The sequence below is a fragment of the Anguilla anguilla genome, chromosome 6 (assembly GCF_013347855.1).
Source record: "Anguilla anguilla isolate fAngAng1 chromosome 6, fAngAng1.pri, whole genome shotgun sequence".
Lineage (NCBI taxonomy): Eukaryota > Metazoa > Chordata > Actinopteri > Anguilliformes > Anguillidae > Anguilla > Anguilla anguilla.
The window spans coordinates 4578709-4596605 of NC_049206.1; the positions used below are offsets into that span (position 1 = coordinate 4578709).

Sequence of the window (17897 nt, forward strand, 5' to 3'; positions counted from 1 at the left end):
TTATACAGTCTCTGTTACTAACACAGCGCAATCTCTGAATCCACTGGCAGAAACGTGCTGATCCATGGGCTGACTGTGCTTTGCAGCGATACGGCACAGTGATACTCTAACAGTGATACAGCACAGTGATACTCTAACAGTGATACAGCACAGTGATACTCTAACAGTGATACAGCACAGTGATACTCTAAATGGTGATACAGCACAGTGATACGGCACAGTGACACTCTAAATGGTGATACAGCACAGTGATACGGCACAGTGACACTCTAAATGGTGATACAGCACAGTGATACTCTAACAGTAATACAGCACAGTGATACTCTAACAGTGATACAGCACAGTGATACGGCATAGTGACACTCAAACAGTGATACAGCACAGTGGTACAGCACAGCCTTCTCTAACAGTGATACAGCACAGTGATACTCTAACAGTGGTACAGCACAGTCGTATTTTGGCATTGGGACAGCATTTGGTGAGACATGAAATACAGTGTGGGAGGAGGGATTTAAAACGCATGTTGCCGTAGAGACCGTCCTGAATATCCTGAAACCAGGCAGATTGGGGCCGTTCGCAGCTACAGGCGCTTTTAACTCCCAGTGCGTCAAGAGCCAAGCCAGGATGCGCTGGTCTAAACACACACAAAGAATTAAAATAATATAGGGAAAAAAAAAAAACTACTGTGGCGAACGGAGAGACAGAGAGGAGGGGGTTCCACCATCGCTATGGAGATCCTCATCTTAGCATCCTCTCCGTTACCGTGCTCCCCTTTGCCATGACAACAGCGCGCAGAGCAACGGCACACATTTCAGAGGGTTTTCTGTTAACACCGTCAGCCGTGATCGCACCCCGAGTCCTGCAGCAATCAGAGACGGGCTTCCTGTATAAACACACACACACACACACACGCACGCGTGCACACACACATGCACGCACGCACGCACGCACGCACACACACACACATGCACACACACACACAAAAGCACTCTCTCTCACACACGCACGCACACACGCGCTCACACACACATGCACACACACACACACACACATGCACACACACACACGCACGCACACGCACACACACACACACACACACACACACACACACACACAAAAGCACTCTCTCTCACACACGCACATGCACGCACACACACAGACTCTCTCTCTCACACACATACAAGCACACACATGCACACATGCTCACACACACATGCACACAAGGACACACACACAGACACACACTCGCACACAAATGCATACACATGTATACACACACTCCCACACGCTCACACACACACACCTCCTCCATCTCTCAGTGTATGACAGCAGTTCCCCCTCGTACAGAGGGCTGCGTGGGAGTGGGCGGGGCCGGGGGTGTGTGTGACAGGAGGAGACCTTGCCGGCGCGACTACAGTCTGAGGAAACATCGCGGTCTCGCGGTTTTTACTATTATTACCGGGAAATTTATTATGCAGCGCCACGACACAAACGTTTTATAATGAAATATTTTGTTGTATCTTTCACGCCATTCTTTCGGTCCTGCACAGAAAACACGCCAGTCTACCTCACGCTGAAAACATAAATTAGGTGAGGAAAAGCAGGTGCGTTTTTGGCACCTACAACATCTTGAAATGAGAACTAAAGTAAACTGGCACAGAGAACTGCTCTGATGTGACCTGCCCCCGGGTGAGTCTAACAGTTCTGGACACCAGCCCTAATCCCAGCTAACGTTAGATAGGTCAGTTTTTTTTTAATTTTTTTTTTACTTTGTTTGGGCATGCAGGGACGGATGGACGGTGATCTCGAAGATGCTGAAGCTTTGGCAGCCACTTTCCGTCGGCCAGACGCCACAGCATCTTAAACTCTTCCGCTTAGGAAACTCTGAGGTCGTGAGCTTCGTTGGTAGCGAGGCTCGGTTAATCACGACCGCGTCCCACAGCAACTGTCCAACTTCAGCACCTGCAACTGCAAGGCTGACAGGAAGACCCGCAGATCTAAATCAGGCCTTCTCGGTCATCTCAGTCATCTCATCGACGCTAATCTTTGGAGTGAAACTCTGAAAGGGATCACCGTCGTAACTGAAGGATTGCCAAGAGAGAGAGAGTGTGTGTGTGTATGTGTGTATGTGCGTGCGTGCGTGTAACTCTGTATCAGGGTTCGCGCATGTAAGCTTGTATTAGGGCGTGTCCACATAAGTGTGTGTCAGGGCGTGTGCACGTAAGTGTGTGTCAGGGCGTGTGTGTGTGTGTGTGTGTGTACGCACACGCGCGTGTTGCGCTCGCTGCATTCCACAGAGCTGTTCCGTTAGTGCGGAGCCCAGATTGAACGGAATGGAAATCCTGAGGCTGCCGCTTTGCATTGTGGGAGAGGGTCATGCAAATATCTGCACCCGATGATAAAGATGAAAACAAGCTGGCTCCTGCCTACAGTGGGCTCCAGCAGATCCTCAATCACACCGCCCCCTGTGCCTGCAACAGCCAACCAATCGCAGCAGTCCTGAGAGAAGCTCTCCACCAATCAGAGCATGCCGTCAACAGCCAATAGAACAAACTGGGAAGACTGCAGGAATATTGGGGTGGGTGTGTAGGAATACTGGTACACCACAACACTCATACACCACCACACTGGTACAGAACCACACGCATACACCACCACACTGGTACAGAACCACACTCATACACCACCACACTGGTACAGAACCACACTCATACACCACCACACTGGTACAGAACCACACTCATACACCACCACACTGGTGCAGCACAAGACTGAAAGACTGCTGCACCAGGACGCTGTTACATCGGAGTGAAAAATAAAATGCAATGAAGCGGTCCGCAGAGCTCCACCTGCGTGATACAGCACACAGCAGGGCTGCATCGGCCCCTGTTGAAACCGGAACAGAGAACTTCTACTCTCCTCTGTAGATCATTTCAAAGCGGCTTCCTTTTAGCACACTTCACACAGCTAGAGGCTTCAGCAGTGAGTAGGCAACCCAGTTACATAAGACACAGCATGCAAGGGCCCGGAGAGATCCTGTTTCCTGTGTGAGTGTGTGCATGTGTGTGTGTGTGTGTGTGAGAGAGAGAGTGTGTGTGTGTGTGTGTGTGTGAGAGAGTGAGAGTGTGAGAGAGAGAGTGTGTGTTAGTGTGTGCGTGCGTATGTGAGAGTGAGCGTGTGTGAGAGAGTGTTTTTGTGTGTGTGTGTGAGTGTGTGTGCGTGTGTGCGTGTGTGTGTGTGTGTGTGAGTGTGAGTGTGTGAGCATGCAGGTGCGAGTGAGAGTGTGAAAAATAGACCCTAGCACTTCTCCAGCAGAACTCCTTACACAGGTAAACTCCTCCAGAGGAACTCCTTATATGGGCCTCCTGCAGGTGTGCGCAATTCAAACCCCAGGAAACAGAGCTGCGGCCATTTCCTGCGTCGCCACGGGCGGAGGGCCGGTGCATGACACGCATTAAACTTTTCACATTAAGCGTTTCCAGGTCACCGGACGGAACCGAGAACGCCGACGTTCCTCTGGTGCGTTGCCAGGTAACCCGTACAGAACCGAAAACGCTGCCGTTCTCTCAGGTTCCAGGACCAGTCCACAGCATGAGGACCGCAGCTGGCTCGGACGGGCGGGGCCGTGACCACAGGTAACAAATGCAGAGGAAGAAGAGACACACACTCACTCACGCACACTCACACACAAATACAGACACACGCAGGCTTCTTTCTTCAACCGATGCAATCTGTCCTTAACTTCCAGCAATGAACTGAAGCGAGCCTTCCCAGTTTTCAATTAGCACCTTTTTTCCTATGAACAAAATGAGGAGGAAATGCATCAGAAAGGTTTTCCGAGAGATTTAAATCAGCCTCTGAGAGACAGCGGCTCGTCTTTTTCCCGATGCACGTCGTCTTTAACCGTGAAAGATTACCTCCAGCAGGCATTCCTCTCGCTACCTGCTCTGAGCACCGCCCGCACACGTCATGCTCCACGCGAAGCCCGGCGCGTAATTAAAAACTCTTAATCTCAGTTCATCCGCGTGTGTGTCATCTCTTCTGCAGGGTTTCAGCCACGCCGATGAACTCGGGCAACGGGTTCAGCTTCGCTCCGCCTGTCCTCCACCAGAGCGGCCATCGAGACACGCCACACACGCGGGCCTCTGCGCTAGCCTTTTTTCCGCTAACGTTAAAAGAGTCGAAAAAATCTCGGAGCGCACTAATGCACCCCCAATTAGTGGACGTGCTCCTAAATTATTTTTTCCCCCAGTTAGCGCGCATCAATTTTCAGGAGCAAGCGCTCCTAAAAAAAAAAAAAAAAAAAAAAAAAAAAAAAAAAAGGGAGCACTGGCAGAGCGCTGGTTTTGGAAGTAACTGCAAGCGTTGTGCACTGCAGGCGCCGGGGCCAATCTGCCTCCCCATATCAGTGAGGCAAGCGGGAGGGGCGAGAGGTCAAAGGTCACGCGGGCCGGCGGTTGCGCGCGTGTCATCGCCCGCGGCGAGGGCCTCCGGGGGGGGGGGGGGGGGGGGCGGCAATTGGTGAGTGGGCGTCGGCCGCGCGTGGGCCGGCTCTCGGGGAGCGGCACGGCCCCCCCTCCCCCCCAGCAGAAACCTCCGGAACCTGCGTGAGAGAAGCTGTGCCCTGCAGCAGCTCAGAGCAGCTCCACAGCACAGGCAGGGACAGGAGACTGTGTCCTGCCTGCCTGTGTCCTGCCAGCCTGTGGAGCATAATGGGGAAGGTGCTGGTCTTGTAACCTAAAGGTCACAGGTTCGATTCCCAGGTAGAGACACTGCTGTGGTGCCCTTGAGCAAGGCATTTAACCTGCACTGCTTAAGTATATATCCAGCTGTATAAGTGGATAAGAGCATTCGCTAAATGCTAAACGTTTTACAGTCTATGGTTAGGACACAGGTGGGGGGGAAAAAAAGCTCAGGTAAGAACACAGGTGGGAAAGGAGAGCACAGGTTAGAACACAGGTGGGAAAGGAGAGCACAGGTTAGAACACAAGTGGGAAAGGAGAGCACAGGTCAGGACACGGGTGGGAAAGGAGAGCACAGGTTAGAACACAGGTGGGAAAGGAGAGCACAGGTCAGGACACGGGTGGGAAAGGAGAGCACAGGTTAGAACACAGGTGGGAAAGGAGAGCACAGGTCAGGACACGGGTGGGAAAGGACAGCACAGATTAGGACACAGTTGGAACAGAGGGGACGGGTGCATTTTTGGCAGTGGCAGCGAGTGCGTTTTTGGCAGTAGCGGTGGGTGCGTGTTTGGCAGTAGTCGTGGGTGCGTGTGGCAGCGGCGGTGTGCGGTGGGGTGTGGTGACGCTGCAGATCCAGCGGGTAGCGGTCGTGGGGGCGGGACTGAAGACACGCCCGTCAAAACAGACCTCCAGGAAAACAGAGGGCCACACGCACAGCCTGGTCATATGACAGCGCGTAGAGCCCAGAAGCACACCAAAAAAAACCCCGCTGTCGGTCAACGTCAGCTTACCGCGCGTCCCCCCCCCGTTTCGAAACCGCCCCGCCTCTCAAAACCAACACAGGGGGAGAGAAGAAGAAGAAGAAAAGAAAAAAACAACAAAGAAAAGCTCCAGGTCGCTAAAGTCTGGATACTCTAGGGAACGGTCAGACACTCTGTGGTTCAGAAGCTCTGTGGTTCAGTTCAGACACTCTGTGGTTCAGTTCAGACACTCTGTGGTTCAGAAGCTCTGTGGTTCAGTTCAGACACTCTGTGGTTCAGAAGCTCTGCGGTTCAGTTCAGATGCTCTGTGGTTTAGACACTCTGTGGTTCAGACGCTCTGTGGTTCAGTTCAGACGCTCTGTGGTTCAGAAGCTCTGTGGTTCAGGTGCTCTGTGGTTCAGAAGCTCTGTGGTTCAGTTCAGAAGCTCTGCGGTTCAGACACTCTGTGGTTCAGGTGCTCTGTGGTTCAGTTCAGAAGCTCTGCGGTTCAGACGCTCTGTGGTTCAGACGCTCTGTGGTCCAGTTCAGACGCTCTGCGGTTCAGTTCAGACGCTCTGTGGTACAGACGCTCTGTGGTTCAGACGCTCTGTGGTCCAGTTCAGACGCTCTGCGGTTCAGTTCAGATGCTCTGTGGTTCAGACGCTTTATGGTTCAGTTCAGACGCTCTGTGGTTCAGGTGCTCTGTGGTTCAGACGCTCTGTGGTTCAGTTCAGACGCTCTGTGGTTCAGTTCAGATGCTCTGTGGTACAGACGCTCTGTGGTTCAGACGCTCTGTGGTCCAGTTCAGACGCTCTGCGGTTCAGTTCAGACGCTCTGTGGTACAGACGCTCTGTGGTTCAGACGCTCTGTGGTCCAGTTCAGACGCTCTGCGGTTCAGTTCAGATGCTCTGTGGTTCAGACGCTCTATGGTTCAGTTCAGACGCTCTGTGGTTCAGAAGCTCTGTGGTTCAGCTCAGACACTCTGTGGTTCAGTTCAGAAGCTCTGTGGTTCAGAAGCTCTGTGGTTCAGTTCAGACACTCTGTGGTTCAGACGCTCTGTGGTTCAGACGCTCTGTGGTACAGACGCTCTGTGGAACAGACGCTCCACAGACAGCCTCCCTCTCGGGGAAAGGCGGAATAGTTTGCATTTCTGACGTGCCCCTGGACGGCTCAGCCGGATGTTTGACTTTTGGAGAAATTCAGGTTTGGCCCGTCGCTCCGGGGCACAACGGCACACGTCCCGTCCCGGGAACCAAACACGGGACGTTCCGGATACGAAACCCCCCGGCCCTTAGCAACCGCGGCGGGCCAGCCAACAACACGAACCGCGATGACGAGCGCGCGGAGCAGGAAAGATTGGGAAGTTTAATACCCCGTTGACAGTACTCTGCTTTTACATGAAAGGAACTCAAATGTGGCAAATTCACTTCAAAATGCAACATTCAGAATTAGAGGAACCGGTCTGAACAGGACTACCTCCAAGACCCTAAATCATCATTAGCAAAAGCCCACTGATTGTCATACGGTGTGTGTGTGTGTGTGTGTGTGTGCGTGTGCGGGTATGTGCATGCATATGTGTGTGTGTGTGTGTGTGTGTGTGTGTGTGTGTGTGTGGATCTAAAGATCCCACGACAGAGATGGCCAGTGTATCACTCCGCGTTTCGCACCACTGCCACGGCTCAGAGTGATCACACAGACACACGTCAGCCACTCCCACCACTGGGATGCCATCAGGGGCACAGCAACAGGCTCACCTGCGGGATTCAAACTCGCAATCCCCACACACCGCACTCTGATGCAAACTGACACCAACATCCAAAGCCATTTTGACATGTCCACCAGTCTGACAGCTGCACAATAATGTTTGTGACGTGAACAGCCAATGAAAACGCAGGACTCCGATGACATAACGTGTCAGCTGAACACAGCCCAGAAGACACACGCATCCACGCACGGGTATCACTCTGAAAAAACAATGCCCAGCGTGACCACGCCCCTCCAACCCAACCCTACGTTTAGGACTAGAATCTACAAAGCAGCAACAAAACTACCCGACACAGCAGCAAGCGGGGAAAAGCTTAGAAATAAAAGCAGCTAAAAGTGAGAGATCAACATCAGCGAGAGTGAGTCACCATCCATGCCAAGGAATGCGAAGAAACCAGTGAAAGGGAATTAAAAATACTAACACAGACATACGCACAAAGAAACAAACACACACGTATACACATACACACGAAGAAACAAACACGCACACGTACACAAACAAACATATACACACACACACACAGAAACACACACACAACAAAACTAAAACCTCCAGAACTCTGCAGTGTGTTGAACGTTTGACTGATGCGCAGAACCGCTAAGCTTCATCAGTCCGGTCAGGTTTTTCCTGCAGTTCTCTTCTCCTGAGGAGGTGCACTGATGCTCTCCTTCCACTGCTGCTATCCCTTCAGGCCCACACCGAGTTCTGGATCCCCATTACATTACATTACATTACATCCATCTAGCATACCATCTTATCCAGAGCGACTTACACAACTTTTTACACAGCATTTACATTGCATCCATTTAAACAGCTGGATATAAGAACTGAATCAATTCCGGTTAAGTACCTTGCTCAAGGGTACAACGGCAGTGTCCCACCTGGGAATCGAACCTGCGACCTTTAGGTTACAAGACCTGTTCCTTACTCATTATACTACAATCCCCCCTCCTCTTCAGGGAGGGGACGAAAATCTGTGATGGGGCAGCTGTGGGGTCGGACAGTGCCGCTGCCATTTTATTACCTCTGCCCCCCCACCCCCCCACCCACCGCTGGGCTGAGCCACAAGAATTTGACTTCAATAATCACTTCCTGTACAGAACATGCAACCACAATCCCATTCCATTACAGTGTGTGTAACAATCGTCAAATTTATCAAATCATCAAATTTTATTTGTATAGCGTATTTTACAGCAGTTGTCACAATACGCTTTACAGACAACCCTGGCCTAAACCCCCACAGGAGCAAGCCTAAGGCAACAGTGGCAAGGAAAAACTCCCTGTGGCAGATGGGAAGAAACCTTGGAAGGAACCAGGCTCAAGGGGGGGAGAACCCATCCTCCTCTGGTCGGCTCAGGGTGCCGACTGGTGACCAACATGTCAGTCAGTTTTATAAGGTTTATGATGTGACAATCAGTGTTCCATCATAGTGTGTGTGGCACGTAGTGTTCCACTGGTGTTTGGGATGAGGCGTGGGGTGCACCCCTCCCCAGATGTCCCCCAAACTTCATTCAGGCGACGACCCAGGACTCAAAGCGGATTTAGTGGGGCCGGGGGCCGAGGTGCTGTACCCCCCCCCCCCCCCCACCACCAACAGTGCTCCAACAACCCAAAATTTCACAGACAGGGGCTTCATTGGGATTTAGTCAATAAGCCAGGCTGTGTTTTGACCAAGTAGAGTCAATGGTGAAGGGCCTGGGGATCCGACCCGCTCTATGTCCACATATGGACACGGGGACGCGTCCGAGGCACGGCAGGAAAACGCATCCGTCCGAAAAAGGGGGGGGGGGGGGGGGGGGGGGCGTAAACGGGCGTAGGGGAACGCAGGGGAGAGGGGTGCACTCAACCAGGAAGCCTCATGAAGGACTCTGGCACAGAATCCGTGCCCTCCTGCCAAAATCTGCCTGTCCGCGAACCGCGCTGCCCCGAACGACCCCCATCGCACGGCGAGAACGAAGCCTCCTCCATTTTCTCCTTCCGAAAGGAACAGCAGTTCCTTTTACGCGGGGAGAGAAGCCACTTCGCTTGGGGGGGAAGGAGGGGCTCTGCTCACAGAAATCGGGACATCACACAGGATAAGACTGCAAAGCACATGCATCACTGGCACGTCAGCACACTGAACAGCCCTCCCTCAACTCCCCTGCAAGTCCTCCACAGACATCACGGGCCCAGGTCTCCTGCACTTCCTCTGTCCTCCGGCAGTTGGCACAATCCAACGGGATGCGCCTTCAATGTGATGTCACAGCGGGAGGTCACAGCCACAATCACATGAGATGCATCTTGCTTGTGATGTCATAATGGGATGTCCAGAACCTAAGGAGATGCAGCTTGATTGTGATGTCATAATGGGACCACCTGGAGATTTAGCGGTGTGCTTCTCTCTTCAGCCCACAATGTTCCACCAATAACAATACATTCTGCTCCAATTACTATCCAAAAAAACCCCAAAAAAACAGGTGCAAAGTTTGATCCAATTATAAAGACACACTGAAAGGAAAACGTCCAAGACGTACAGAGCCAGCCTGATTTACCCTCCTCACAGACCGCAAAATATATCTGCTATATGAGAAGCATCCATGGCCCATGTAAAAAAAACAAACAAACAAAACAAAAGCAATATGAAACCCTCACTGACTGACAGAGCTGAGAAGCGCGAGCGCTGTGGGACAGAGAGTTGAGTCACTCAGGTGCTGTCCGCTGCCCTGCCGGCCGGCCGCCGCCTTTCAAAACGCACCGTCGGCCAGAAACCAAAGCGAAAGTCACGGGACAAAGACCTTTGCTTCGCCCCGCGCCAGCGTGCCCGCGGGAGGGCACGGGCTGGGCACCGTCAGCAGCCGAACGGCCGAACGCATGTCCCAGCACACGCGATGGCCGTGCGTGTGGAATCAGTAAAACCTCCATAACCCCGCTCAGGCGTCGCTGAACAGACCGTTCGGTACTGCAGCCGTTCACGGCGAATGGCAAACGTAAACTTTAATACGCCAAAAGCCTTTGTGGTCCAATGAGCTCCCGAGCAGTGAGTTATCAATAAAAAAAAGACAGGAATGCTTATGAAATCTTCGTTCTCACGCTTACAAGTTCGCAACTGGGACAGCACCGCAACGTTACTTCGATTGCGCCCGATTCATGGAACTACACAGTTACGGCGGTATCATCGATACGCGGATCATCGAGAGGTGATCTATCGTATGTTTTCCATACTGATCATTTACAGGGAAGTCCCAGAGTTGCCACGGGAACGTCTCGATATCAGGGAATCGCGGGCCCAGCAGACAGGTGGTTCCAGAGGTGGCAGGGGCGTCCCGTTTCGAGAAGCCCATAAAGCCCATTACGGATTTGGGGCTAATCTGGCCTAAAACGTGCTTATCCAGGTTTAGCGTGCGCGGCAGAGGGATAAGCACTCGCACGTTCGCCCCCACCCCCCACCCCCCCACCCCATGGCGGTAATGAACCCAAAGCTCAAACATAAACCCCCCCCCCCCCCCGCACCACTCCCCAAGTCACACGGGGAGCAGCAGCAGCCAGGCAGCAGAGCTTCACCATAACGAGAAACCCCCACTACGACGAGGGTCAGGCTGTCAGCGGTCAGCCAGAAATTACCCACAGTTCCGTTCACCGGAGCACAGCCCATTTCCGCTGCCTTGCCCCAGTCCGCTAACTGCAATGCCCAGTTTGAACCAGCCAATGAGAGGCAAGTATTTACGCCCCATAACACACACACACAAACACAGAGGGACAGGCCCAGTACCCAACTGATGCTCAACACTCACCCTCTCTCTCTCTCTCACACACCCACTCAGAATTACTCTCACCCTCTCTCTCTCTCTCACACTCACCCTCTCACCCTCCCACTCTCTCTCACACTCACTTTCACTCTCTATTCTAACTCACTCTCCCTCTCTCTCACTCTCACCCTCTCTCTCTCTCACACTCACCCTCTCACCCTCCCACTCTCTCTCTCACTCTCATACTCACTTTCACTCTCTCTCTCTCTCTTCTAACTCACTCTCCTCTCTCTCTCACTCACTCTAACCCTCTCTCTCGCTCGCTCTCCCTCACTCTCTCTCTCTCTCTCTCTTCAAACTCACTCTCCTCTCTCTCTCACTCACTCTAACCCTCTCTCTCTCTCTCTCTCACTCACAATCTAACTCTCTCTCTCTCTATCTCTCTCTCTCTCCCACTCCCTCTCTCTCTGGCTTCCAGACCATCCTCCTGCAGGTATAAGCTGGCTCTGTGCTCTCCGGCGAGGCTCTCCAGCAGAGTTCAGTTTCCAGTGCGCGTCTCCCAGCTTTCAACCGACCAAAATAAACCAAACTCCCGGGCCTGAGATCAGCCTTCGGGTTGTTAGCTAACAGCTCGGCACAGTTTCCACCCCCCCCCCCCACCCCCCCACCCCCCCAACCCCCGTCTCTAACCATCAAAATGGAGGTGTACTCATCTTGGATCACTGATGATGCTCTTCCCATTTGTCTAAAAACAGATAAACTCTGCACCCAGCCTGGGTGTATTTTCGCATCCAAAATGCCCGGAGATTTCCACCCGTCACATACAGATTTCTGCTTGGTTCAAAAAGGCCAAGATTATTTCACACAGGGACCGTTTGATGTGCGATATCGATGACTTGTACACGCTCGTGGACTTTTTATATTCGGCACACACACTTCAAGCCTAAGGACTTGGCAATGATTTACTGTTATATGTACAAGACCAATCACTGACTGGCACTCTCAATGTATGGATGCGTCAAGATGGCAGCTGGCACTTTCATTTCCACAACCACTGCCTGCACCTACCAGTGCGTCAGCAGGCAGGACATCTTAAAACTCATGAATATACCTGGATGAAAACTGGTGAAATTAATTTGCCTATGGGGGCACGGAGGAAATGACTCTTAAGTGTGTGTGTGGAGGTACAGACCGCAGTACAAGCGGAAGTACTGACCGCGGTGCGTGTGGAGGTACTGACCGTGGTGCATGTGGAGGTACTGACCGTGGTGCATGTGGAGGTACTGACCACAGGGTGTGTGGAGGTACTGACCACGGTGCATGTGAAGGTACTGACCGCAGGGTGTGTGGAGGTACTGACCACGGTGCATGTGGAGGTACTGACCGCAGTGTGTGTGGAGGTACTGACCGCAGTGTGTGTGGAGGTACTGGCCGCAGTGTGTGTGGAGGTACTGACCACGGTACATGTGAAGGTACTGACCGCAGGGTGTGTGAAGGTACTGACTGCAGTGTGTGTGGAGGTACTGACCGCACTCAACCAGGGGTCACACTGGACAGCCAAAAAAACTAAACTAAACAGACAAGGCACATCATAACATAGTGCTGAATCACAAAAAGATTCCCTGGAAACAAAATGCATAAAATAGAAAGCTTTCCTAGACACAACCACCACTTGGCAGCACTTACGTGCTCATTAATGAAAGTGAAATTGGACAATATCCACAAAATGCAGCAGTCTTCATCAAGAGGCTGACATACAACAGGAACAACGATAATGTGAATCAGCTGGCTAAGAGGACAGCTGCATTGTCTTCCAGAAAGATTTCTGAACGAAGAAACACTGCCCTCAAATGCAAAGACCTTATCGGCAGTACCACTGAGATGCATGTTTATATGCCAAGGATTTGAGTCAGTCCAACTAGGCCACAGATGCCCAAATTCACATCTCCATTTGCTTGAAGGCACATAGCCTAGGACTGGAATTATTTATTTTATTTTTTTAAATGTTGCTTTCCATTTCCTCAAATCATTTCAGTGCTGGATGACTTGATATTTTGTTTAACTACAATACAGACTTTCTAGAAATTGAAGTGTCACAAAAATGTTGTTGCCCAGCCTCAGAAACAGATAGAACAGTCAAAATCATACCCCTTCATGCCAGTTTTACCCGACGTTCCATAACAGCAGAAAATCGCAGCAAAATAAAACAACAAAAACAATACACTATAGTACCGTGTCTGGCCGAACGAACAAACGAACGACACCGACTTCAATCCCATAGTATATTCGACTGCAAGTTATTCGACCACCTCAATCGAACACAGTCATCAGCTTGGGAACACGGGAAACGCCGCTGTTCACTGACGGCTAGAGAGCATCGGGGCACCTCTCCCGCGTGCGTGTTTGACGCTGCGCGCTGATCCGAGCTTTTCAATCACTACACTGTATCCATCAGTTCAATAAAGAAAGAGGGGAATGTCATGTGAGTTACTGGGCCGTGTGTAACTACATGTTGCAAGCGAACCACGGTGACAAAGACATCGACAACCCTACAATAAACAACGATCACCGACAATACTTAAGCTAGTTGGCTGGAAAAAAACTGCAACGATGCACATAGCATAACACCACTGAATTCCATTCTGATTCATCCTCTCATGCAACACACGTCTAGATCTGTAGCTAGCTAACTAACAACCTAGCTGGTTGGCAAACATTGCAAGGTACGGTGCAATTTCCCTCTTACAAGATTGCTTGCTGACATGTTGGTCATTTCGTTGAAACAAACCCCCCAGGCCGGTCTCGAGCAACTAGTCAACACCTTACCTACGTAGCTAGCTGTATTTTTAAAACCCACCTCGAAACATCACCCGTGGCCCTCTCTACCAGCTAAGCGGTCAAATTAGACGCACTAACCAAGCAAGCTAGCAGTGGCTACACTGTGAATATCGAGCTGGTTAATCGATATGTGTGTCGCCGATCCACCGTTACACGGCCACCAAAAAGCATATATTTTACGCATTAAAATCCATCATTAACTTTGCGTGTGAATGGCACCTTACCGAGTAGAAGCAGTTTCAACTCCCTCCTCGCGTCTCGCTTGTCGCGGCGTAGCTGCTTGTCGATTTCGGCGTTGATTCTTTTCGACTCCTTCGCCTCTTCGCTCAGGCAACAAGCCATCATGGACTCTAAAGTCATCACCTCTGTTTTCAAACGCCCGATTTTAACGGGGCTTTAGTCCAAAAAAAACACCACAACTGTCTCCGGTTCGTCGTGGTGTTTCCCCGACCCCTCGGGTTTGGATATGGGGAGATCGGGGGAGGTTAGAAAAAGTGAGAGGTTTGGAAGGGAGTGGGGGATGGGGTTTGGGGGGGGCCTCGCTCTCAAGTTGCTCCCTCTAACCGTGAGGTATCCGACTTCCCCCGCGCAAGGACCGGGGAGGAAGAGGGTAGGGGTGGCGCTCCAGCGGCGGAGTAGACGGAGGGAGGCCCAATGCCTGTTATCCTTCTTCAGTCCCAAATTGGCTGCCTCGGCGATTCGTTTATATGCCAGGAGGGAAAACCTGGGCTAACGATATCCTCTCTTTCGCAGTTTCTCTGACACTCCTTATGCTCCGCAGTTTCGGTCTTGTGCGCTTTACCAAAAAGAGTCCAGGTCCAGCAGACGACGGAGCAAACTGGGCTGTCGCGACATCCGTGCCCGTTTCTGTGCAAGCCGCCCCCGGAACCAAGCCCAGAAATGCCTTAGCAACAAAGAGCCCCCGTAAAACGCGTACCCATTAGCTGGCAAAAGAAAAACACCGCCGCTCACTTAAAAAGATGAAAATGACAATACATTGAGGAAAAAATACGCCCCTCTCTTTAATAAAATAGCTACGATAGCTAGCTAGTGTTGGTGATATAAGTAGCGCACGACGTTAGGTGGCTAGCTAGCAGATAGCTAGCTAGCTAAATATATAATATTTAATAGCTAGCTAGCTGCCAAAATGTCAACATTTTAGGGGCAATGATTTCAGTTTTCTGTATTTACAAAAAAAAATCTTTACAGTGGACGGGGGTCTTATCTTTCCATGCGATTTTACGCCCCTTTTTCCTTTTTTCCAGCTAACTAATGATCCCTGCTCCGTCAGCCCCCGGTAAGATATTGAACAGAAAACAGGGGTATATGGTGCACACTAACATGATGTAGGCGATACTAGGCAACATAAGTGACCGACGGAAAGGGAGTAAATTAAGGCACGGCCATGACGGATCACGGCAAATCGGAACGGGAGAGGCGGGACATGTGGTCGGTGTGGAGGCGTATTCTTAAGATAAATCAAGTTTGGTCGAGAAAGTATTTAGATCAAACTCTTGCAGGGGCGTGTCATTCAATTTTTACAGTGGCGACAGACTTTGGGAGAAGAACTGAATAGCATAGATTAGGGTTTGCTGACAATGGATAAGCCAGTGATTAGAAATGACATCTTCAATGTGTATGCTAGTATTCATTTCATTCGTTGCTTACCTTACTCAAGTTATCTGGTTCACTGATTGTGTACCTTAGCGAGCGAAATTTAACGTCAGAGTAAATCCCATTAATCTAGCTACCTCGCTTTGTTGACAGTCATCAGATGTAATCGAACAGTATTGAAAATCTTATTTTCATGTCAGAATGTGGATATATTCAGGCAACGCTGCACCTAACATCAGCATTGAAATGTTTTTCTCGTAACCGGCAATGGCAATACAAAATGGAGATACGCTAGTGAAAAATCGACCTCGTTCAAGGAACAGGACGTCTCTAAGTGGCATTTTGTCATTATTTCTGTCGAGTGACTGGTTATCACACCATCTTTATGGTGTACAATAAAACACGTCTGGGCTATTATCCAAACAAGCCCGTTTCCGTGCCAAATGTGATGAGGAACTAGATAATGTGCTTAGCCAATGGACGAAATTGTGTTCATATGTGCGAGTGTGGGAAGTAACTACATAATACTCATGGTATGCTACATTTAATTCAGTCCGTATATGTAACATATTGTGTACAAGCACAACCTAGTAACGTTTTGGTTGGCTACACGAAAAACAAGTACTGTAACATAAGTTAAAGATTATAATGTGTTGTGTTCTGATGGCTAAGCTGCGTGAACGTAATATAAACTAAACACGAGTGTTTAATGTGACCAATGAAAAGATCTTGGTAATAGCGATGTCATCTCCTTTTCATGTTCAAATTACGGTAACGTTTATGACAAAAACAAAACACACACACACAATTGTGCTTCAAAGATTGAACATCTTAACTGTCCTCATGATTCATGTCACATACGTTGAAACCATATATAGGTATACTTTTTAATTTTATGGTGACTTTAAGTAATTGGTCGTTATGTGGTTAGATGGGTTTTACGCCAAACAGCTGTAAGGTATCTGTTATGCATTAGTCCAACCGACCCAGTTTGGGTATTTGACCAACATATTCCAGATCGCTCAGATATTCTTTGATCCCTTTCCTTTGATTTGTACCACTAACTTCCAATAAGGGTAGTCATTAAATGCTGATGACCCCAACATATACAAAACCTATTTGTAATGTGTCCGCTGTTGCTCATAAGCACAACAAAAGCCGACTTCAATATTCATTACTAGAAGTAGGTTTATGAGCAAGAAGAAAAACATTCATCAGATATATTTGTGAACTGTGAAAGTTCCCATTCAAACAGACCCCAAAATATGACTCAGCACCCAGCCAAAGGTTAACCCAGTGTGATGTGCTCACAGAGGTAGTGCAAGCAGGATCACTGATCTATACCGTTTAGCCATGATTGTGTCTTTATTTGATTAATTGGTGTTTTGCTTTGATCGTTTTGTATGCACGGGGAAACGTGAGGTGGTTGGGGGAGACTCGTCAACACTGTATCCTGTGTGTGTAACCCATTTCACCACTCACATTTTGCACCATTGTACATTGTCATTATTACTAGACATTCTGAACAATAAACGACATTACTTTTAAGAAATCGGTTTAAATTTGAGCTTAAAAGCACCGTCCAAAATTTTTTTTTTTTTTGAAAGAAAGCATGCAGGTGAAGTTTTGCGGACGGATGAAAATTGGAACTTCTTTTTTTAGTCTAGACTGGTAGCGTACTGGAACCTGGTATGACAGGCAACGCTCTGTTTCAAGCAACTACACTGCCAGTAAAACGGGCACAGCAGGGGTCTGTTCACTACGCTGACAAAGACTCACATTTTGCACCGTTGTACATTGTCATTATTACTAGACACTCTGAACAATAAGTTACATTAGTTTTAAGAAATTGGTTTAATTTTGAGCTCAAAAGTACTGTCCAAAATAATTTAGGAGTTCATACGCGTCACACAGATATCCGTGGTCCCCTGGGAAAGACAAATGAAGAGCAACAGTGGCACACAGTGGACACATCGTGTAATTACATATCTGCGTCTGAGAAATAGAATCTACCGCCAGGGGGAGACCAATCCTAAAAAAATAAAACAAAACCACGCATGTGGATTGACCTGACACGTGCGGTGCTAAAGAAAATAGTTACATTCTATCTCTCTCCTTCTCTCTCTATCTCTCTCCTTCTCTCTCTATCTCTCTCCTTCTCTCTCTATCTCTCTCCTTCTCTCTCTATCTCTGGTAAACAAGTATTCGACGGCCTTGGGGGGCTCCAAATCACAGCTGACACAGGCACAGCCAAGACAACATTCAAAATCATAATTAAAAAACAATAATAACGGCACGACTGCAGTGTGTGATCGTTTCGTTTTCTTCTTCGTGCTGAGCTAACTCCAGGCGCCAAGCGCATTTGAAATATTTGACATATGTGCGTTTTAACGTTTGCTTATGAGCGAATTTTCCCCTTCCCTCCAAAGATCCCGGCGGTGATTTCCTTGTTGTCCCGGAACAACTAAAACGTTTTGCTTCACTGTCCTTACAGGTGCAGTGATCGGATTTGCTTTGTCGGGTATTACCACCT

General features: G+C 49.6%; 2 protein-coding genes across 9 annotated transcripts in view; one reads left to right on the forward strand and one right to left on the reverse strand.

Moving 5' to 3' along the window:
• The window catches only part of LOC118229598 (guanine nucleotide-binding protein subunit alpha-11), a 31784-nt gene extending 16701 nt beyond the window's left edge, over positions 1-15083 (reverse strand). Inside the window, exon 1 of one of the 2 annotated variants that reach the window (XM_035421702.1) lies at positions 13975-15083. In XM_035421702.1, coding sequence (XP_035277593.1) covers positions 13975-14110 — 136 coding nt within the window. In that variant the 5' untranslated portion in view covers positions 14111-15083. The remainder of the gene's footprint in view (positions 1-13974) is intronic. The other variant, XM_035421701.1, reaches the window with a different exon arrangement.
• LOC118229578 (transducin-like enhancer protein 1) overlaps positions 1-17897 on the forward strand; it is a 539102-nt gene that overhangs the window by 101919 nt on the left and 419286 nt on the right. The window lies entirely within an intron of this gene.